This window comes from Poecile atricapillus, chromosome 1 (assembly GCF_030490865.1).
Source record: "Poecile atricapillus isolate bPoeAtr1 chromosome 1, bPoeAtr1.hap1, whole genome shotgun sequence".
Classification (NCBI taxonomy): Eukaryota; Metazoa; Chordata; class Aves; order Passeriformes; family Paridae; genus Poecile; species Poecile atricapillus.
The window spans coordinates 15478462-15494817 of NC_081249.1; the positions used below are offsets into that span (position 1 = coordinate 15478462).

The following is a 16356-nucleotide window of genomic DNA, read 5'->3' on the forward strand; positions in this document are numbered from 1 at the left end:
GTATCTCACTGTATTTCACTTGCATTCAGTAGCAGCGTGATAAGTCTGGTGCTCTGAATAGAAACTTTCTTTGCCTATGTTAAAATACCTCTGCATGGCTTTTGGCTGGTCTCTCTACTCATGTATCTCTCTTTTTCCCCTCTCCTCTGTCCCTACTCTTTTACTCATCACAGACATAAGTTTCAGAGTAGAACTGTGTTTTTACTTTTCTTGTTTTACCATTGGTTTGGGTTTGTATTTTATTTTCTTTTTTGATGTTCCCCTCTGAAAAAAAAAAGTCTGTTTTCTCCAGATGATTCTCTCTTCCAATTTTATTCACAGCTTGCCTGTCTCACTGCTGATTCCACAATGAATTGTTCTTTTTATTCTTCAAATCAAGAAAAAGGCTGATGTTTTTAGTTCATTTGTGTATACTCTTAAATTTCTTGGCAACGTGTTGACAAGAGGTAGCTATATTCTGATTTTCTAGTAGTTTCCATTTCTCCCAGATTTACCCTTTTCTCTGATTTATGTAAGTGTTCCAGCCCAAGTTGACACTTTAGTACCTAATATTTTGTGTAATATTTATTTCTTATGAAGTTTAAACATCTCAAAAACTCCTCAACACTGTAGTCTTTCTCTTCATTATGTTTTGTCCAACTTTTGCCCAAATATTTAGATCAAAATGAATGTTGCTAGTAAATCCAGTGTATTCAGATTTTTATCCTTTATTTGGGAACTGTCAGCTTGGTATTAGAATGGCTGCTGAATGGAAGTGAGCTGGAATCACACCCAGCCTTCCCTGGGGCAGGCCCAACAGGCAGACAGGACGTTCCTGATAGGGAGCATTCCCCATCCTTGCAGTGCTGGCTGAAGTGACTGAAGGGACGGGGCAATGCAGCAATTTCCTGCCCAGCACAGCAGATACCTGTGACTGTCAGGTACCTGTGACTGTCAGATACACAGATATCTGTGACTGCCCCACCTGTCCAGGTGCCCTGGCATAGTCGGCGTGAGGCTGTGCCAAGTTACCAGTGATAGGCCTCGAGCTGGGCCAGAGGAGTTTCAGATTAGATACCAGGAAAAATTTCCTCACCAAAGGAGTGGTCAAGCACTGGAACAGGCTGCCCAGGGAAGATGTGGAGTCTCCATCCCTGGAGGTACTTAGAGGACATGTAGATGTGGTACTTAGGGACACGGCTTAGAGGTGGACTTGGCAGTGCTGGGGTAACAGATGGATTCAGTGATCTTAGAGGTAATTTTTATGATTTTACTTCATGATGTTTTATGGTTTTACTTTACTAGAAATGAGGATAAAACCTAGATATGTATTTTAATGAGAAAATACCAAAATCTCCCTCAAGATTTTTAATTTCTCTGTTTCATGAATCTGCCTCTGCTTGAACAACCAAAACAGGATTGGTAATGTGGACCAGCAGTGGATTTCTCTAAGGTGTTTGATTCCACTGTCACTGCAATGAGAATGTGGGTATAGTCTCCAAATTAAGATTTGGTTAGAGCAGGTTTTTACAGTAGCTAAATGTTGACCCAGCTACCACCTAACTTGATGATTTTCAGTATCTGGAGTATCTTTTTTACCATGTCTTCTTCAGCTTTGTAAATATTTGTGAGGATGTTTTTTTCCTTAAAAAAAACCAAAATACATTTCTGGTACTTGTAATACATTTTCTTCATAGGACTTTGGGGATATTTAATTGGATTTTTGTTTGTTTAAATTGTTATATGAGTCTGACAGGATAACACGGAGATAAAGCAGAGATCCATCTGCTTTGTTAATAAATTTTGGGTTATTAATAAAGATTTGTCAATCTTGCTACTGAATTACTTGACAGCTTTTCTATAAAATTTGCATTTTGAAATTACAGCCATTTTGCTGTACAGGAACACATAACCACAAGATATGTTAAAAAAGGCAATATGGTTAGGATTGCATGGCTGATGGCAATCTGGAAGAAATGGAGTGTTTTTTGCTCAGTGTTCACAAGCAGACACATTGTTTTAATAACACTGCCTTGATCATGCTTCTTAGCTCTGCCCTCTGTCAGTACTTGTGGCGGCTGGTGGGGCTGTAACTCAGGTGTGCTTGTGTGCTGCTCTGTCCCACCAATAAGACCTACCTTCTGTAACCTCTCTAATTCTTTTTCTTCTCTCGATTCTGCTGTACTTCTTCTGTATTCTTCTTTACTCCTGGATTTCTCAGTCCTGTCTGGGCTGAGCTCCTTTGGGATCCTCCCTTGCAGAGAGTCCTGTTTATCTCAGTTCTCTGGGTTTGAAGAAAACTCCCAAGCTCGTTAGAATCTTGTTTCTCATGTTTATGTTCTCTCCAGACTATCTGCACAAGTTCAATTCACCTCAACCTGGCTTCTTTTGCTCTGATGGTACAAAATGGCCCCGAAGCACGCAGCTGCCTCATCCTTATATCTATTTTTACCCTATTAACTACGGACATATATATTGTTTTTATATTTTAACAAATAAGTTTTCTATATCTACTTACATAACTAAAACTGCGACTAACTCTCAACCAATCATTCTTTGTGCTCCCAAAAACTGCAGAATCATGGAGAAGAAGGAAGAAGAAGAGCTAAAAACCACACCTTTTTTCCTCCATCTTTACTCCATGTATTAAACCCCTCTAAAATCTATATTTTTCACCTCAGTGGCATACTAAACATTCTACCACCTTCTACTTAATTTTTTATAAATCCTGGTTTACCCAGGGATATTTGGAAGCCTTTCTGTCAATGGCAAATAGGATTGATACTTTTTTGGAGAATAGGACAAACAGAGAAATGTCTCTCCATTTCTGGATTCCTGCACCTTCTGCCAGAACCTTAGGCTGGCTTCCAGAGGTTGCTGGGGCATGGCACGCCTGCAGTTGAGGGTAGCAGGAGGGCACCACCATGGAGATTCTTCACCAGATTTCATCAGTAGCTTTTAGCTTCTAAAGTCTCTTTATCCTTTTCTCAGTGACCCATAAGCCTCCTCTTGCAAGTGAACTAAATGAGAAAATTAAAGAGAAGCTGCCTAAAGAGATTTACTTACTGTATGAAAATCTGCCGTGGTGATTGGCTGCATAAGCCTGAGTGACGAGCTGGAGAGGGGAAAAAAGCAAACCTGCGGCTGTTTGGGATTTATGAATGTGTGACACAAACAGCAGCTCCATAAAAACAAATGAGCTTCAAAAAACATTGAGGAAAAAATTCACATGTGTTAATAAAATGAAGAAGTAGGAGTAATATTTGTGTTTCTTAAGAGAATAAAAAATCCTACCTAAAAAGCATATATGTGATGTCTTGTGCTGTTCAGTCGGGATTATTAGCTAGCACTAAGCTGTGCAATCAGTTGAAGCACGAGCTTTTCGTCTCTGGATGCTTGAATTATTCTTAATATTTTTCAAAATCTAAATTGGGTCATAAATGTTTCAGATTAGCAGCGTAGGGGGTGGAGGGCATTATAAAACACACCATGTGATAGAACAGTTGAGTGCACTGATTATTAGGCTGTGCAAGTAGATAGAGCGAAGTGGGAGAGCGCCTTCACACCAGGAATGAGGGGCACTGGCTCTGCAGCAAGGGCAGAATCCTGCACAGTGCCTGCCCATGCCATGCATGACTGGCTGATTATCTTGGTCCTCCATGGAGCCCTCGACAGCCCTGTAGGTACTCAGCAGATGTTTTGAAAACATCAGCTGGTCAAGAATCAGCCCTTGTCACTAACAAAGGTCTTACAGAGCTGGTAAATACCTCCTAAATAACTAATACTGCTAAATAACTGTGGGAAGACCTAGAAAATGTCCTCCCTGATGGAGGCCACCCTGCTACAGAGAAGGGAGAATGCAGAAAAGCAAAGATTAGGCATGAGAAAAGATTATCAAAAAAAGAATGAAAGGATTGTTTTGTGCCTGCATTACATCAGAGAAAAATACTGAGATAGGAGGGGGGAAAGCCAAATGCACCAAAACAGACATGATGTAAGAAACCAGGCTCTTTAGCTGGTGTGTTTAGCTAGCACATAGTCAGGAGACCAGGAGAACTAAATCAGCTAAATAAAGAGTCTAGAACAGAAAAGTAACAAAAACCACCCCCAAAGCATAAAAGCAAGTCTGTTTTCTCTCAAATATCATCCAGTGTTTGTCTATTGTAACTTAATAACCTAAAGTAACCTTATACTGAGGTGTATTAAGTACACCTCACTAAGTTAACCTGCATTGTTTTGTCATCCATTTAGCAGCTGAAATAAAAGATTTTATGGAAATCAGGAAAGGTTGACCAGCCTGATATTGAGCCAACTGCAAAAATTGGCTGAAGTGGTTTTAAGACTGAGCAGACAATGGGTGACTTTCCTGTAATTGTGTTTTGGAAAACAGCTGAGCTGTTACAGCTTGAGCTTTCAGGAAAAAAGAATGTGGAAAATCTCAACAGGAAGTGTTCTATGTAGCAAATACACACAAAAAAAGTGAATATTGAGCACTGAGGACTTTGGGAACAATTTCAACCTTCTCTAAAATGTTGTGGCTTCTGTCACTATTATTATTCATAACAAGAATAACTGCTATTTTTTAATAATTTAGAATCACTGATATTACTTACTCAGTTATTTATCTGTACATTGTTTTGCTATACACTCTGCATTGTACTGCTCAGAAATGCTGCAGAAAAGGAAGGTGATGCCTGATATTAATTAGGTGCATGATGATCACTCCCTTATAAATTGGGGTGAGATGGAATTTAATAATTCCAATGTGTCAAGCTTTCTTTTGAAAGTATGGGAAATAAGGGAGCTTTTTTGTCTTCTGATGTATGATGTTTAATTAAGTTATTGTCTTTCTGCAGAATGAAGTCAGAGAGACATAGGGTCATGTGTGCTCAAAATGCTGACTGGTTTAATAGATCAAATGGTGAACTAGCACTTTGTTTTGGACACAGACAAGGTCTTGAGCTCTTACAGCATGTTCATTGTTCTTTCCTAGCTGCTCCGTGTGATAATGGAATGCAGGGTGGTTATTGAAGTTTTTGTCTGAGAGATTACCCTGTTAACCTGGTACTCCAGCAAATTGTCATATTCTAGCAAACAGGCAGGACATTATGCAAGAGAGTACTTCAGCTCAAAAATCTGCTCAGTGCACAAGCACACTGTGGTTTTCATTTTATTTTACTGTTTTGTAGGATTGCATTGATGTGGGTTGGTGGGAAGGAGAACTCAATGGCAGACGAGGTGTCTTTCCAGATAACTTTGTCAAGCTACTCCCTTCAGATTTTGAAAAAGAGGTAAGCAATATATTCTTTTATTTTCACTTGAAAATTCAGAATGAAAGTAGAGCTGAAAGAAATCTTTCAGATATGTGATTTTGACAACGTTTTGACTTCTCATCTTATAACTTAAAAGGAAAAAAAATTCTGGGTTAGAAGAAGAATGTGTGGCACTCAAAGTCATCTTATGTCCTTCAAGGGTTTGATTTGCCCATCCAGTCACCCCACCTCCATTCTGCTGCTCTGAAAGCCCTTTGTCCTGTGTCCTACAAGTTTGAGGGAGAGAAGAACTAGAGGTCCCAGCATTGAGTCATATGATGCAATGGCATCCAGAATTCTTTAATCTTCTCCATTGATTTGTGGTGGAATATGAGAACTATATATATAAATATATATAATATGAGATTTTAACAATGAAATTTGAAATATAATAAGCTTTTGGTATCTCAGAGGCATGTTTCTTTACCTCTCAGGATTACTAAAAAAGAAGGTATGAAACCTATGCAGAAGTTTTTTCAGCTCCTATTTATTTGAAAAAGATGGTATTGCCAGACAATATTTAGAAATCTTGTGGTTTCCTGGCATAAAGTAATGGATTACTTCCCCCAAAAGTCCATTCCATTTTTAGGAGCCTTTTGAGTCATCAGTGGGATATTACAAGCTTGCAATCAGGCTTTTGATGAGTATTTCACAGTGACAGTGCAAGCCTTCTGTGATAAAACCAAAATTTACTGATGCCCAGCTTCACTCTTTGGCAATAAAATTGGATGCCGAAGGCAAAAATTAAATAACTTGGAAAGCTTAATAAAGCAACTATTAAACAACTCACAGAGGCTAACATGATATTTATTGAAAAGGAAAGGAGAAGAGCAGCAAAAACTGTGGGAGATGAAAAGGCAGTTCTACAGCAAAGTGCATATCCTGGCTTTAGGCCTAAAAATAAAAGAAGGTGATTTGTAGAAGAGGCAGAAATCAAAAACCTGAAGACATAGTGAGCCTATTATAGAAGAAAAAAAATCCTTACTGGTATCCTTTTATGGTGGTGTAATTATTCAGTCTTTTTGAACTTAAAAATTATATATCTTTAAAGTGATTTTTAGAGTACAATTGAATATAACTTGTAGAATAAATTGGATATTCAGATACTTGGAAATTGCAGCTAGGTTTGCTCTAACCATGGAAAATAAAATTTTATTAATTTTTGAAATGCCAGAGATCTGGCCACTTGAGTAAGTGACTGGTAGGATTATAGACCATCTGTCTGTTCTTGAATCAGTGCTAAAAGGGAAGGAGATAAATACTTTACCAGTGACTTTGTCAGGTATTTTCTGATGTGATCCAGAGACCTTGGATTCCATCCCATGGTCTGAAAGTATTTGTTGCAGTAGTTCTTCTGTCTGTTCAACAAAAGCTTGGGATCTCTTCCCATCTTCCTGTTCAGGCCCTAGTTTTCCAAGTCTGACTCTTTTCCACACTTGCCTATTTGTTCCAGGTCTTTTCTATTCACTGCCTAGTCCCAGTCTCCACCTCCCAGGTGGTCTCCATTACAGGATTTTCCACTGAGCTCACTACCTGAGTCCAAACCACCATCTGGATTTACTTTCTACCGCTACACCAAATTTCTTTATACACCTTTTTTTCTTTTCTTCTCTCCTTTTTCTCTTTGTCCCTGCTCTGTAGCTCTGTTCTCTTCTTGTCCAACCAGTCCTGGTTTCCTTCTTGTTGGCCTAATTTCTAGTCTGTCTCCATCACCTTCCTGGTTATCTCATCCAGGCACAGACCCTTGTAAATCCTTCTCTCTTCCATGTTTCCCTAAGGAGTCTTCTGAGGCTCCCCACATTGCACCCTTTCTGGCCTTGACCTGTCCTTTTGAAACAATCTATTTCCCTCTTCAGCTTTCAGTTAAAGCCACCTTGTTACATCAACTCTTTTTCCTTTGTGTTTGTCTACATAAGTGCTTTGGTTTTAATCAGGAGTGACTGTAGTGAATCTGTCACTTGTCTGTCTGCCCTTGTTATGCTTTGGAAAACACATCTCAGGGACTTAGACCCCTTACAGGAGAGAGCTAAGCCAAAGGATGTGCTAAGGGAGTGCATCTCTTGTATTCCAGCTGCTGATGTATGGCCACTCAATGGGATCAGTCTCACACCACTCTCCAATAAAACCCCAAATGCCTGTATTGTACTGTTGAATCCTCAGCATCAACTATTTCACTCTGCAGCCACTATCAACAGAACTCCTAATGCCTATCACAGGACATTCATTGTCTCTGACTCGTTTCCTTTCCAAATTTTTCTTCACTTTTCTGCATTTAAAACTTAAACCTAAATTCTTGTAGAAGTGTCTCTGAGAGTTTAAGGGAGTCATTGTTGGTGGACAATGGCCCATGGCAGCCAGGCTGTAGAAGATCACTCTGATCTCCTGAGTTCTTAACCACAGCTTTCTCAGGTTGATGACAGAAGGTGAGCTGTCAGGGTAAGATGGCAGAAGAAACTTGAGGGTTGCTGGATGAGAACTTTGAGATTCAGGATGTTAGGCTTACCCTGTCTAGGCAAAAACTGGTATTTTTTTTCTCCAGAGATGAATAAATTCACTAGATTTGAGAGAGATCCCTTGGAAGGGTATGTGGCAAGCACTCAGCCTTTACAACAAACCTGCTCTTTTTCAACACTCAGACCAAGATCTGAGAGTTCTAGGGCAGACACTGAACTAATTACTGCAAGTGAACAAAGCAACTGATCTTTCTCAAAAGCTTTAGCAGATAGGCAGAAAATAATTGGAAGGAGGACAGGGATCAATAAGAGTTTGAGAGAAAATACTAACCTAAATGGCTGATTGAAGTTTGGCAGTGTATATCTGGAAAAATCATTTTATTCCACATGTGTTCCACAAGACAATATACATTACTACATAGCCAGCAATGTAGTGAAAGTGATTGTGATTAATCTGTAGCAAAGGAAAAAAGATGAACATCAGAAAAAAAGGATGAACATATGGAAAAATATTTTGTTTTTTCTTTTACTTACAATTTCTTTACAATAATCTTGCTAGTTTGTTGGGGTTTCTTTAAAGTGAGAGATAAAGTGTGTCATTTGATGTAGCACAGTGCTCTGTTTGGTTTTGCACTCATTCCAACATACATGTGGTGACTGCCAGTGTGCTGTGCATGCATTCTCACACGCCAGCACAGAAGAAAAGCCATCAGTCCTCCAGCCTGCAGGTGAAGAGGAATTGTTCCAGCACTACCAGAAACTTTGGTGATTGTGTTTCTCAGTCTTACCATTACAGATCTATTAGGAAAATCATCGTAAAAGAAAAGGTAAAAGTATAAAAAGGACAGATTAGTCAGAATAATTTGTTTCATTTCACCGAACATCTAAAGTTATGGTCTTTCACAACCGGAACTTTAAATATATCCTAGTAAGTGAATAAAGAGTAACTTCTGCTGTATTTGGTTCTGCATTTTTGCCTCATTTATGATCTTCTCATTTAAGACTTCAGGTTTTGCCACATGTATCTTGGAGTTTCTTTGTGGTTTTGTTGGGGTTTTTTTGGTGTTTTTTTTTTGCAAAATGGGCAGGAATATTTACAAGGTTAAATTTTAAAGAAATAGACTTCTTCATTAGATCAAAGGTCATGTGTTCCTCCAGTCTTAAGCTACATAAAATGAACACTTTTAACCCCTCAGCAGGACATTTCAGTTGCTAATATAAAAAAGTTATTTTATTTGTCAATGCTATTTTCTCTCTTCAAATTCATTTTAATGAAGTTATTTCAGGAGAAATATGTGGCAGATCTGTAGTCTCATGACTTGCAATTATTAATGTTAAGCACTTTATGATTAACTCCAACCTCCGTATGAATGAGATTTACAGGCCTTTTGAAGCAACCTGTTTTCTTCTGTTATTAAATTTTAGAGACCGAAGAAACCACCACCTCCATCAGCTCCTGTCATCAAACAAGGATCAGGTAAAATGCAGTTGACTTTTTACAGCACATGTCAGTGAGCACATCTCAATCTAAATTAAGTGTATTCAAATTTATATAGAATCCATCTGTATTAAAATTGACAATCAGTTGTCTAGACAACAAGTAATAAATCACAGTCAGAATGGAAATAATTGGTAACCCTGAAAGACTCTGGTGGGCTTTAAAAGTATTGCAGTCAACCATCTATACCACTTCAAAATAACTTAATCATTAAACTTAATCATGTTAAATCAAAGCAAGGGTGATACTTCAGGTTTTCAATTTTTTTTTTGTTTTGTTCACTGACTGAAGTTGATTGTGTGCATGTCCTTGCAGCACAGACATTTTGTGGATTCTGATAATACCTGCAGGAGGAAACTGCATTCACAGCAGATGTGATTTATTCTAGAGACACAGCTTTTTAGAATACTTTAAAATAGTGTCATACAGTGGTCTCCTCTGAGCTGCAATCTAAGGCTTGAAAATCTGCATGAATGCTGGATCTGACTGGCTGCTCCAGGTTAGAGGCCATAGATTCTTGGTTTTCAACACTTTTGTAGCTCCAAGTATGAAACTAAAAGGAGTTACTCTGAATGGTTATGTAGATAAAGGTGTCACAAATGTATTAAGGGGTGATTCTGTTTTCCAAACAGACGAGTGCTAGCAAAACTGAATTTGTGATATGTTATACAGAATTGTGTGTAGATGCTGAGAGCTGTGCACACTTTTACTTGTAATTTTAAAATGACCTCTCCATACTAATTTTCAAAAGTGCCTGCATGATTTATTTTTATCCTGAAACTTAGAAACAGTTAAAGAATCTGCATGTGACAGTCCTGAATTCATAAACCAAATTCCGGTTCCATTAGTGTAAAAATACAAATCACAAGGGGATGCTCTCAGAGTTTTCATTTGTATTGCAGTTATAGTGGAAACATAACATAACTGGAATTCTTTAATCCCTTAAGTCCAGTCAGTTTGTAAAAACTCTGCAGCAGCACTACTGCTTCCCCCACTGCAGGCACACATTAAAAACCAAAACAAATATGTCCAATCTCCAGATAGTTTTCTTGTTACTGTGATGTGTTCCAGCTTTCGGTACTTTAAAAAGTAAATTTTCCTCTCTTACAGACTTAAGCTGTTAGTAGAAATGCAACTTAAACCAATATACAATTTACAGTGAATCAATATGCTATAATTTAACTTGTTTGAATTTGTCATGCAGTTCTTTGACTACAGAATCATGATCATAAATATTTGTGTTTCTTATCCTGGTTTGTTCACTCTGTCTTGAGACTCATGGAAACATAAATTTGATTTTAAATCAGTAATAGTGTCCAGAGAGAGCAGTATGACTTTGCCATCTAGTGGTGGTTGTACAACGATGTCTTAGTGACCACTGATGTTAAAGCCTGACACGTTTTGTAAAAACTCTGTAAAACTTTTTATTTATTTCAATTTATACTGCTATAATTAGAGAACAACATTTTTAATAGGTACCTGTTTACATATAATGCTTAAACTGTGTCACCACAGCAGGATAATGTGCCTATTTTCGGAAGGAAAAATGTTTGCAAAAAGGATGCAGACAATTTGATTAAGGCCTTCTAAGTCTATGTCAAAGCCAAGACTATTGCATCTCTTTCTTTTCATACTCAGTCTGATACATATTTAGAGCTGAAAATCATCATATGTTTATTACCACCTTGACATCCTCTACTTTGTAAAATTATTTCTTCGCTGAGATTACACTGTATTTTATCACATCTCCACATCAAGTCTTACTGTTGATAGTAGGTAACAACTTTAATAATGCTTCTGCATATTTGACCATCACAGTGTGATGAAGAAATTTAAAACTGTCAGTTGCAGCCTAAATAATTGTCAGCATCTTCTGATGCAGAGCATAAAATTAAAGCAGAGAATTAGAACTTGTCTTTGTAGTACAGGTGGCATATGTGTAAAGAGGTATCTATATTATTGTAGAGATAGAAATTTATAATCTCTGCTGCAGTAAACTGCCAGGACCATCTGTGCTGCACTACTTTACAAAGCAAGGTGAAAACTGGAGAGCCGAATTTAGGAGCACAAGTTCCTTACATATAGACATTGAAGAGCAGTAGGCATTTCACTGGGTAGCTGGGGTAGGCAACAAAACTGTGTCCAGGCTGAAGGGTGGAAATACTCTTGAGTGCCTCTGGGAGCTGATACAAAGCTTCCCAAAGCTTCCTGGAGGGTGACTGTCACCTGGGAGCTAAGGCAGGATCATGATGCCTACCTGGGTGTTGATTAATTTGGGGGTCACAATCCAAGTAGGAAGAACAACTGGGTCTGGGAGCTCCTTAGTGGCTGTAGGCTCATTGTTCTATACTTGGCCTGAGAATGTCTCTCTGTGTGTTAATGATAACTGTTAATCTTACTGTAATTAGGTATATAGACTTGTATACCTATAAAGACTATAGTCTTTCTTTTTGAACACACTAGTGTGTGCAAGATTATCAATATGTTGACTTGTGCTTTGCATAACTTGTGTTCTGAAAGGCTGTAATTCCTTTGGAGCAACATCTTCCCCTCTCATCAGTGAAGACTTTTTCATAGAATCATTTACGTTGGAAAAGACCCGTAAGATTATCAAATCCAACTATAAATGAGAACTTAGTATTATTTATTGACATGATATGTGGTACTGTTGCCTGTCCAACAGCACACTTGGGTAAAGAAACAATGGCTGGTGATCACCACTGATGAGTACTGATTTCTAGGAACCAGCTGCAGAAGGGAGTTGCAACAGCACATTCAGAAAATGTAAATACACTTGAGAATGGCATATAATAGAATAGATTGGAACAAAAAATTGCCTTGTGCTCCTTGCCCTGCCTCCTCTGCTTTTCTTGGATTTCATCTACTGTAATTTTTATTGAAATGCTAATAGTGTTACCTAAAGTGGTTTTCAACACTACTAAGTTGAAATGGCATTAGCACCTTGTGGTTAGCCAATGCAGCAAAGCCAATATCCAATAAAGTGTTTCTTATAACATGGGGATTAGAAGATTTTATCTTGCATGTGCCAGGAAATTTTTGCAAAATCTTCCCGTTGCTGGTGCCACAAGTTCCCATATTTCTTGGAGCAACAGAAGTCTGTATGTCAGGGCCTCTAGTACAGAGGCAGAAGAAGCCAGGGGCTTACACCTCCAGGCCAAAAGCTGTCAATTAAAATAGTCATGCAGAATGCTGCCAGCACTGCTCTTCTCCTCCTTCTAATATGTGGAAGTGAACAGCTACTAGCAGTGGAGAAAAAGAGGAGGGATGTGTTAATTTAATGTAAAATAACCTCTGTATACTCAGCTCTATCACGTAGTCTCTTGACATTGCTCAATTAATTGATTTATTCCTAATATTTCTGCACACTGTTGAGTTACTCTTCATTTATGTCTGTAATGATAAAAACTGCAGTTATCAATTTTTTTTCCCCCATAGAATGGCCTGAGACTGTCTATTCTTTGGGAGTGCACACTTTGGAAACTGTGAACTTGATTATAAAGACATAAATATCCAATTGCTTTTTTGTCATTATGCTACAGAGTGAATATTTGGTACAAATTTATGTTAATTTTTAGCAAGAAATTTTCAAATTGGAAACTATAAAAAGCCTAAGAAATTGCAGAATTAAATCTTATGTCACTGTTTTGTTGGCTTGGACAGAATTCCAAATGTTTCTGTCTTTGACAGGAACCACAGATCGAAAGCATGAAATCAAGAAGATACCACCTGAAAGGCCAGAATGTCTTCCTAATCGAACAGAAGAAAAAGGTATGAAATGTGCTTTCCTGCCTGTTCTCTGCAGAGAGATGAGGGAAATAGAACCAATGCACATCCTCATTTCCCACTCTCTGTTTCCATTAAGTGTATTGTTTGGATGTTTGTTTTCCACTCTGATAGACTGTGATGATAGGCATTTTGGAAGGGCTCTCATTGTTGCTTATGGACTAAATTCAAGGTGTTCAACTGTACCCATCCGGAGCTGTTGGGTACGTGCAGTTACAACTGAAGTCAAGGGGAGATTTGCTCTCAATACATGAAATGCTGTATAAAGCCCCATGAAATGCTCTGTAAAACCCAGGTGCTTGATCAAGTAAAATACCAGAGATTACTGTGTACTTTTTTCTTAACATCTGTCTGCTTTGGTTCTCTAGTTGAAAGCTGGGTTGGTGGTTTTCCTGCAACACAAAGGGATTTTGTGGAGATATAGTCATTAATGCTTATGAATCACCCCATTATCATAGTCACAAAAGTCACAGGCAAGGCAGCGAAGAAATGAAAAAATTCTTCAAAGCCATGTTTGAACATTGCTTGAAATAGAAGAAATGGGACACAGTACCACACAGAGCAGGGACAAGCAAATTAAACCTTTAATGGTTTCATTGTGTTCATTGTAAATGGTGAATAGTCTCAGGAAAATAGTTACATCTATTCTCTAATTGAAGATGGTGTCAAGTTTCATGCGTTAAGTGGAGTATTAGATTGTATGAACAAGTTTGTTTATGGGATTTCTTAATGTCTATGTATTTGAACTTGCAGCCTTTTCAAAGGCACGTGTATGCACATGACTAAATGCAGAACGTGCAGTTATAATTTAGTGACAGAACTTTCAGACTTTGCACCAAGATCTCTTTCTGGATATACATCTTAGAAACCTGACAGGTATTTTAGCTGTTCCTCTAAACAGGTTTACTTTTGGTTATGTGTGCTGCTTCTTGTGGTTATCTTAGCAATAAAACTCTTTGCTTTCCATTTCTGGGTTTACAAAGCTGACTGCTGAAAAAGCAGAGAAAATTTAAATATGTTGCTCTCCTGGGCTATAAATATCTGTAACTTTTCTAAACATTGAAAGGAGGCTGTAGGAGTGAAGCCTACATTTCAGGAGTACCAGGGAGTGGCAGGAATCGCTCATGCGGTGTGGCAGCAGGGGTGGCACAGGAACATCCTTTGAGCTGTGTGTTGGCACACTGCCCAGCCTGTCCCTCATACAATTTAGATTCTTGGACACTGACACAGTACAAATTGTCAGAGGATTAAGTGTGTAAAAATTACACAGTATGCTGGAAAAGCTTCAGTGTTACTGAGGAGCCAATGACTGCATCTGCTCAGAGCATACTGCCTGTGAACAAGAGTCGCTAGCTGGACTGTTCCAAACCTAATGTGCATTGTGTTTCTGGGGACTTATTCCATGATCATCTCATTAATGGATTGTCATTAAGAACCCATTAGGCAATGCCCTGGAACATTCCCAATACCTCTTATATGTGTACAAAGGTATAACATTCATGGCATATCATAGACAGCATTGTCAAGGGAAGTGGGGTGTTGATATAGTAAGATATAGAGAGCAGAACTCTACTTCCTTGGAGAGTTTTGTCCTTTCTTTAAGAAAAATCAGGCCTTCTCTGGTGTGGCAAACATGCTTGCATGTTTGTTTTGTATTAGGAATTTAGAGTATATTATTTAGAAAAGTCATTAATGTGCACATGCACAGGCATTACATGTTTGGCATTGGATATTAACATGGCAGCACTCCCTATCTATGCATAAGCAGTTCTGCAAATGATCTAGGTTTTCACCAACAAGCTGAAAAATTCAGCATATAAGTCTGTACTTAAAACCTAAATAATAGGTCTGATTTTTCTGAGAGGTTTATGTCCTGCTAGACATTGTATTTTTGTGCTTGTATTTTATTTTCACTTAACTGTAGTTCACTTGAAACATGCTTTTTTCCCCTCCAAAAATGGTATTCTCTGTTTGCCCCAGAGATGTTAAGAATATCCAGCATAATTATTTTTGTGACCTTCTAAATTAATACTGTTTCATATTAAAATTTAATATAAGTTGTGTTCATGGGAAGTTGTACCATATGGTATGTAATTTCTTGCCATTCTTCTACTTTACAGTCAGAAACCAGTAAGTTACTAAAATAAAAAATAGTATTCCCATTAAGACACTGCACACTTGTTTTGGCTGAGGAGCTGCAGGCAGAACAGCCAGGCAGGTTGAACAAGTGATTTGTGATAAATATATCAAATAAAGAGTGATTTAGAACAGAAATGGAAAGGGTTTTTTTTGTATATAGTCTATCTACAGCTGAAGATTTCTTCTTTGAATGTAGACTTGTGAGCGCAAATGAATTCCACTTAATAATATCCCTGTTTTTTTTTTTCTGGAAATGATTGATTTAAAGAAAGATCAGAGAGAGAGCAAAAACAGTTAGACTTGCAGAAGCCTTCAGTTCCTGCTATACCTCCGAAGAAACCTCGGCCACCCAAAGCCAACGCTGTGAACAGACCTGGTACCTTGCCCCCGAGACGACCAGAAAGACCAGTTGTGCCTGTGACTCATGCAAGGTATTGCTATTCTTCCATCCAATGCTTTTGGGATTAGTGGGAAAACCATGCTTTTAAAGAATTTAGGTTTTACAGTTGATGTCCTGATTTATTTCACACTAAGCTGTATTGAAAGAACAAGGAAAAAAACCCTTATAGTCTGGGTCATATATGGCTGGGTCATAACGATCTCCTCAATAATAACAGTCTTAGACTGTTCATGATGCAATTCTACTGTTACTGCAATGGTGCAGAATGTGTGGGAAATACCTGCATCAGAATGTTACTCTGATCTTGATTTTCTTAGTTTACCTCAAATTATTGCAGCTTAGCTTGGGCACTAACTCAGTGGCTTGGATTGTGCTTAGGAATAGCATTAGGCAATGTACGTTTCAAATACTATCAGCTGGTTTCAGTCTGCTTTCTTTGATCATTTTAGATCAAACTTTAGCAAAATACATGTCTTCACTGCTTTTTCAGCTGGTGCCACTGTAGAACAGTGCTGTCAAGTATTCATGCTTTAATGTTGGTTGTCAATCTGCAGTTATATGATGCTTATTGTCAGAGGTGGTTACAGCCTTTGAGGAGCACCGAGAAGCTGGACTTGCCAACACAAGTCCATTTATTCTTTGCTGGAGCAAAGGTTGCAGAAATTAAAGGCCTCACTGTAGTCCTAATTAAGTCTAGGTGACTACATTTTAGTCATCATCATCTGGGTTGTGCACTGTAGATTTCCTTTATGCATAGTGAATAGAGCTAGA

The 16356-nt window shown here is 38.2% G+C and overlaps 1 protein-coding gene across 8 annotated transcripts in view; it reads left to right on the top strand.

Annotated features, from left to right (window-relative positions):
* The window catches only part of SH3KBP1 (SH3 domain containing kinase binding protein 1), a 212755-nt gene that overhangs the window by 173189 nt on the left and 23210 nt on the right, over positions 1-16356 (top strand). For all 8 annotated transcript variants that reach the window (XM_058840401.1, XM_058840394.1, XM_058840428.1 and 5 more), the window contains 4 exons: positions 5169-5270; positions 9170-9221; positions 12951-13031; positions 15454-15616. In XM_058840401.1, coding sequence (XP_058696384.1) covers positions 5169-5270; positions 9170-9221; positions 12951-13031; positions 15454-15616 — 398 coding nt within the window. The remainder of the gene's footprint in view (positions 1-5168; positions 5271-9169; positions 9222-12950; positions 13032-15453; positions 15617-16356) is intronic.